This window comes from Pogoniulus pusillus, chromosome 4 (assembly GCF_015220805.1).
Source record: "Pogoniulus pusillus isolate bPogPus1 chromosome 4, bPogPus1.pri, whole genome shotgun sequence".
Classification (NCBI taxonomy): domain Eukaryota; kingdom Metazoa; phylum Chordata; class Aves; order Piciformes; family Lybiidae; genus Pogoniulus; species Pogoniulus pusillus.
Genome location: NC_087267.1, coordinates 8,120,001 through 8,127,500, shown reverse-complemented (window position 1 = coordinate 8,127,500; position 7,500 = coordinate 8,120,001). Strand labels below are relative to the sequence as shown.

Genomic DNA, 7,500 nt, shown 5'->3' with positions numbered 1-7,500 from the left:
CATACCTTACAGAGAAAAGTCACTACTACAGGTACTTTATTTTACAGTATTCCAATAGCAATTGACCTAATTAGTGTTTTAATCACATTCACACTTACATATTTTAAAAGTATGCAGTGCAGTAATTTATGTCTCTGCTCAACTCAAGCCTTGAAATCTAAATGTCGTCGAGTGAAAAAAAAAACACCAGCAAAGACCCCAAAAAACCTAAAACTCTGAGCTTTTACAAATACTCATCTAATTTTTTCTTCTCGTAGATTCAGCTACGTCCTTCATATTTGGCATTATGATTTATTAGGCAATCTTAAGTATTAGAGACTTTTAACATGTTGGCACAAGACTTAAGATGCGTTGTGCCTTGTGTCAGTGACAAATTAATTGCAGCAGAGCACCGAAGTTACTGTTACTGAAGCCTAGCGCTCCTCATCTCTGCTCTTACATCATACGCCAGTTATAAAAGGTTGTGAAGTTTGGGCTGCGTCTTAAGAAGTGAACAAGGTGAAAGCATGGACATATGGGGCAGCGTCAAGTTCATGGTGCTGAGTACTGCGTGCTACAGGTTGCTCCTGTCTGCACATCAACCTCCATGAGCACCTCAGCAACTCGCCCCAGAGCAGGGTGGGCAGTTGCTCCGGTTTCTGGTGGTCGTTCATGCTGGTGGCAGCCAGCCTCCACGTCTCTAGTACCGAGGGGCAGCACACACTGCACTCTTCCCTCCGTAAAGGCACAAAGACAGCATTTCTCCTCAGGGGCCTGGAGATCAGCTCCTCACTTCCCTCAGCAACGTAGGGCGGTGCTCGCCCCTGCGGCACCCGGGGGCGGGAGGGGCAGGGCCTCTACGCCCAGCATACCCCGCGGCGGGGCGGGGTGGGCTGCCGGCAGCGGAACGCCCCCTGGCGGTAGCTCTCGTGCTGCGCACCTGCTCCCACCTGCCGGTGGAGCGGTAGCAGCTATCTGCCCACTGCGCAGGGCGCTTGGGTGCCAGCGGAACCGGTACCTGGCAGGGCGGGACGAATTCGGAGAGCCAAGCTTTGGGTACACCCTACCATAAAGTAAGGAGGTCTAATTGAGCTGCGGCTCTAGATCCTAGTATTTGTACAAATAAAAGACCACATCTTGATGCAAAATAAATACAAAAGCACTGTTGTGACTATAACAGGGAGTCATATACTAATTTATATAATAAGTGGTTGTGCATGCTTTATTCAAGATTATGGCTGCAAGAAATGGCATGAATTGCTGGGTGTGTTTAATGCTGGATTATAGCAATTTGAAACATGTCAAACACATGGCTAATGCCTCATGCTTCACTCATTCTTGCGTAAACCTGCATAGCCACCATCCATTATACCCTTGGTAACAACACAATTCTGCAAGTAAATATTGTTACACTAAGTAACCTTTCAATTCAAGTTGTTTAGGAAGAGAAAATGCAATCTTGTGCAGTCAGTTCCAGTGTCAGTTTAATGTTTCAAAAGGGAAGTGGTGTAGAGAATAAGTATCTGTATAGTGACTTGCCATCTTAAAACACACATGCGTGCGTGTGTGCGTGCATGCAAGTGCACAGAAAATGGACAGTTTGCAGCAGGGGAGAAAAGTGAAACTCTAGCTTGTAACTTCAGAGGACCAGTATTTCTTTTATGCTATGGGTGATTGCGTGGTTACCCTGGCAGAATTGGCATTCAGCATGCAGCGCAGCAGCATACTATAATAATCTATAATTTCATTCTCTCTTGCAAAGAGCAGCAACTATTTTCCCCATACCTTTGTTTAAAATACCTGGTAGCAGAGCTTGTATCTCACTTTTGGCGACAAGAGTTTGGGAGTCACAGCAGAAGTAGGTGCTGGTGAATGCCTGTGAATGTGGATGCGTGTGTGCATGTGTGCCTGTGTAGACATGCTCGTGACTGACAGTGAGGGTGACAGTAAGAGAAAAAGAGAAGGATTAGGAAGTGTGAATGTGTATGAATGTGTGTAAACAGGAAACTGTACATTTTTTCTTACTGCATTTGATATAGTAAACTTTCAGGCATAATACCAGCAGTGATTGTAATTCTTTCATATTTATTTATTATTATTATGCTGACAACCTGCATTACTGATATAAAAGCGAGGAAAGAAGTACAGTAGTTTGCTTAGTTAGATGTTGCAGGTTCAGATTATTCTGCCACCAATAACTGTAATTACTGATATAAAAAATTAGTCTCATTTAGATGTTTTCAGTGTTTTAATTTGTGGGGTTTTAGAATTGATCATATGTACACACACGTGTATTGCTATATGTGCACATGTGTGTGTGTCTGTATGCAAGAGAAAAGAAGGGAAAAGAAAAAAGATTCTGTGCTTGCTCGTTTTTCAGCAGCCTCTTTTTAGGTGATGGCAGTGGGAAGGGGGCTGTAGACAACCAACACAGGGCATTATTCAAGCCAAAGTTTCAGTACTGTTTTTAGAAATACCCTGTTACGACTAGAAAACAAGCAAACATTTTATTTTTAACACAAAACTCTAGGGACTCATTCTTCTTCAGAGAAATACTTCTGTATTTCTTCCATTTCACTTCCAAATGTATAACCCTTTCCGGTAGTGGTACTCTGTAGTTTAAGTCTTTCTGTGCAGAGCTGCTGGGTCAGATTTGTTGTTTTCTGTTGCCAGACTAGTGTTACTGGTCATGTTATGTTAAAGCCGATTTCTGCCGGCTCACAGACACTTTAACTTAAAATGCAGAGCCAGAACTACACTCCGGGGCTTTGCAAGGATACAAAAGCCACAAGATATAAACCCCTTTGGTTGATATGAACTGGAAGATGTTTAACCCTTCTCTGCTAATTGTAATGAAAGAATTGGAGGGATGTAAAAGCGGGGGTGTGTGGGGGTGTGTGATATTTATTTATTAAATTTCTGAGTGTTTTCTAATGTTTTGATTATCTGACATTTACACCCTTTTGCCCTTTTAATGCGCTTGGCTAAATGTACCACCGTTGTTGTCTAATGCTCGAATTTGTAAAAGATGAACCTGTCTGTTGGTTAAATCTTTGTTTGACTAAAAGAGGATTAATGTTTGAATTTCCTGAATTTCCAAAGCCTTGTAACGATACAGTTGATGAAGCATTTTAAATAGATTTCCACTCTGATATACATGTCTTTTTATTGAAAGTAAATATTGTAAAAATCAGAAAGGGCTGTCTACTCCCACAGTTGTGGCATACCCGCATTAGAATTTTCATATAACTACTAAGGGCAATCAGACCCTTTTCTCTGAATATTTTAAACATTGTACATGTAAAATTTATGCCTAATTTGAATACTTATTAGCTGCCTAATCTCAGAAAAGAGTATTAGCTTTGTTTTTTTTGCCTTGTAAAATTCATCACTGCATAGATGATATTATCCATTTCTATTATTTTTCTTTGCTGATGTTCATAAGAGCGTTTAAGAAGGGCTGTTTGTTTGTAAACACATCTGGTGTTGCTGTTGTTTTCTGTGCTCTAACAGCTGCCCTCTTTTATGTGAACTGTATTTGGATGTTTTACATCCTTCTTGTTTTTAACCAGACCCTCTTTGAAAAACTCACCTTGTAGTATTTTAACTTTTCTTTTTTTCCCACACAATATATACTTTACCTTGTAGGCACACACTTGTATTAATTCATACAGCCTTTTGATTAATATCCCATGCACATAGTTGAAGTTGTAATGATCTATTTCCTGCCCCTTTTTTTTTATTTTGAGAAAGGCTAAGGCTCATACTTTGCAAGGGTACAAATAACTAAGTTCAATGATTAAGCTAAGCAGCAAGCTTTGTTTCTTTTCCTGAGTTTGCTTACACATCTCTTTCCCTTCAGAGGTGTCTTTTAAAGTCACAGCTCTGCTAGGTTGTTATGGGGACTCTCTCAGTACATCGAGAGTGAGGATGAAGGAAAGTGAGGTCCATTCTGACCCCATGAGAACAGGAGAGGGTTTCAGTGGCTCTGAGAAGAGGCGTTGACCTTTCCATATTACAGATACAAAATGCACCTTGAAATTCTGGTTTGTAAGGACACGTTAGTTTTTTATTTACTGCAAAGATTTCAACTGATCTTGGCAGGACATCTCATTGCTATCCTGAAAGTACAGTATATTTATGCAGTGAAAATGATAAAACATTTATTACTGTAGAGAAGGTAATATGCATAATTTATGCTGTTTTTAGCACAATCATTAGTGATATTCTTGATAGATTTTATTTCCAGCTTTCATATCTAATACATGCCTGGAAAATTAATTTTATATCTTTCATTTATTTGCCTATGTTAAAATTGAGTTTTAAGTCATCTTCAAGTGAACAGTTTGATTGCTGCTCATGCATAAGCTTAATTACTTCCCAGGAAGGACAGTATTAAATGTTTTAAATGTCAAAAAAATAAATGAATATCAGCCATTTGATTAAAAAAATAGGCAATATCTGACGTGTTTGCAGCAGGAGCTTTTTCTTAAAATGCCTCCGAGGCAAAATTTTATTTAGTCACAAAAAAGGAGAAGCCCATTATACTATTTATCATGGGTTGATACCATATGATTTGTAACACCCTTACAAAATTTTAATTTTGTATGATTAGCTGTGCATCATTAAACAACAGCCTTGCATAAGATACGCTGTAAAATTCTGACAGAATCAAGATAGTGAATATTTTAAATAAGGGCTGTATAGTCATCCATGGTTGTCAAAGCTAGATAACAGGAAATACAGAGCAGTGTGTGAAATCGTGCCTTCGTTTAAACTGGTTTTTATAGGTAGACTTAAAAATGTAGCTGTTCTTAAATGCTATTGACCATGCTGTGTGCATGGGGTGTTATTTTGGCCGTTAAATGTAAGCACGCAAAGATTGCTTATAGTAACCATAATTCTGGTGATTAGTATCCGGATGAAAGCAGAGTTTGCATCGCATTTCTTGGTAAACGGCTCCGTGAGGCTTTTTTTCCTCTTCTAAAGATGCTGTCTGTGTAATTGGCAGAGAGGGACATCTTGATAATGGAAGTGTGAAGGTGTAACGTGTGTGTTAATTGATACTTCTTAATCACTTTTAGGTATTAAGTCATGATGCAGGAATCTGCGACAGAGACAATAAGCAACAGTTCAATGAATCAAAATGGAATGAGCACTCTAAGCAGCCAATTAGATGCTGGCAGCAGAGATGGAAGATCAAGTGGTGACACGAGCACTGAAGTAAGCACAGTAGAACTGCTGCATCTGCAACAACAGCAGGTAAGTTTGTTTTGCTTCCTGTTTGTTTTTAAACAAATAAAGGGCTGTTTTCGGAGGGGCATCCTTCTGCAGACCCCCTGTGCGTACTGAATGTGAAGTGTCGTGCAAGTGAAGAGCATGGGGCATTATTTGTTGTTGTTTTTGTGCATGTTAATGCTGAAATGCAAGGAGCCTGTTTTCGTGGCAGCAACATCTTGCTGCTATTACTGCACACTACCACGCTCGCCTGGTGATTAAAATCCCGCAGCGTGTTTGTGGAAGTTGTGCCAAAGCCTTGCAGTGCCTGTTTTCCGAATCGGTTAGTTTACGGTGCGATTTGGTCGCGCAGGACGTGGTACAGAGCTTTCCACCAGAGGGCCACATTACTTTGAGACTTCACTTGCGATGAATTGTTCCAAAGTCGGAGCAGAGTGAGTGGACCAGAGTGACTTCTCACCATAAAGATGTTTTGCGGTCATAGGTATAAATAAACAATGCTGGTTAGTTCAGAATCACGGAAATCATGACGAGGGGGGAAAAAGGGGGCATGTGCCTGTCTGTGCGTGCATGCACCTGAGTGTAATTTGAATGCCTGAGTTTGAAAATACGGGAAAAGACAGAAACAGCTTTTCTAGAGGCATATTTTCATTCTCACTTTTAAAGCATTGTTTCCAGTTAGTTTGTTTTCTCAGTGAGGTGAAGGAGAACAGCTTTTATGTTTACAGCTATAAGATTAAATCATTGTCTGACTGCTGACATCACCTAATTATGTGATGCAATCGATTGATTTTTGTCAGTTTTAAGATTTCCTTTTAAAACCTGCACAGACCTAATCCCATCTACGTTGTCTGCCTAAAAAGTTGCCTTCCCGCCCTGCATGGGGGGATGCGGATTGTACTACTGCAGTGAAGCCTAAATGGTTTGTTTGGTAAACAGTTGGGGTCTGATTCTGCAGAGTACCAGCACCTGCTCTGAACTCGTGAAAGTCTTGACTTAGCTGGTCCTCTTATCTGCTGAGGCCACTCAGCACCTTTGGATTTCAAACTCTTCGTTTGTTAATTATGAGATTTTTCATTACAATGTCAGGTATTGGATTAACAGAGAGAAAGTGTTTTCCTGTGAGATAAAATACTAGAAAAATTGTGTTTTACAGAAACATGTTTTAGCATGATAGATAAATTGCATGTGTATGGGCCTCTGAAATAGCAGGTCATAATAGCTCTTAAAAGGGAATCATTCTTAGTGCCGAATTTAGCAATGTACATACCACAGTTAAATTTTTTAAATGGTGACAGAAAATGTGGAGGAAATAAATAGTTGTAGACTGATAAATGAGAAGTTGTTAAGGCTCAAATCTGTTCATTGCTTTAATTTCAAGTGTATTCTGTTTTAGCAATCGAGCACTTAAAGTGCTCAGTGTCTTGATTAAGTTCTTAGCAGGCTTATGCATATCTATGCACACATAGTATTACTCATATATACACTATGTGTATATAGTTTGCCATATAAAATATACATATATATATATAAATTTCATGTTGAAAAACATGTTATCATCTCTATTCAGATGTTCAGATTACAACAGCATTTTAAAGTCTTTATTGAGAGAGAATGTATATGTTTGGTGAAAGTGTTTGGGAAACTAAATTTAAGCTAAATAGTTCAAAATACAAAAATACCACCACAATAATGTACCACTTACATGTTTCTCCAAGCAGCAGTCCTAGGCATTTGTAGCCAATTTGTCCTTACACTCACAGATTCCAGCAGACAGCATTTGCAAAGACCACAGAGAATAACAACTGAAGATGAAAATATTCAGTTGAGTACTAATAACAGACAGGTTCTGAAGGGACAGGCTTAGAAGTGACAATCTTTTCTTCAAAACTGTGATTAGATCTTAAATAAGCAGACAGGCAAAGTAAAACCATGGGTACAGTTAATAGGACTCAAGAGGCATTTTATGGTACGGTCTGCACCATAGGATTTAAATACAACTTGAGTTAGGCATATATATCCTTCTATAAAATATGTTGATGTGTAACATAAACACTAGTAAACATGCAGTAGGATGTCCTTTAGATAATGGACATAGCTTTATGCTACTTTTGCTTTTCTTCCTCTTTCTTCTCTGTTATTTTTTCCCTGGTTTTGAGCAGGTGTCTTTTGAAACACAATTTAAGAGGGAAATTACAGCTGTTTTTCTCTGTAGTAATTCTCTAAAATGTTATTTTTAATATACAATTTGCCTAACAAACTTTGACAAGCACAAAACCAGAG

At 39.1% G+C, this 7,500-nt stretch overlaps 1 protein-coding gene across 8 annotated transcripts in view; it reads left to right on the top strand.

Moving 5' to 3' along the window:
* FOXP2 (forkhead box P2) overlaps window positions 1–7,500 on the top strand; it is a 355,294-nt gene that overhangs the window by 136,852 nt on the left and 210,942 nt on the right. For all 8 annotated transcript variants that reach the window (XM_064142097.1, XM_064142103.1, XM_064142102.1 and 5 more), the window contains one exon: window positions 5,064–5,241. In XM_064142097.1, the coding sequence (XP_063998167.1) occupies window positions 5,074–5,241 (168 nt within the window). In that variant the 5' untranslated portion in view covers window positions 5,064–5,073. The remainder of the gene's footprint in view (window positions 1–5,063; window positions 5,242–7,500) is intronic.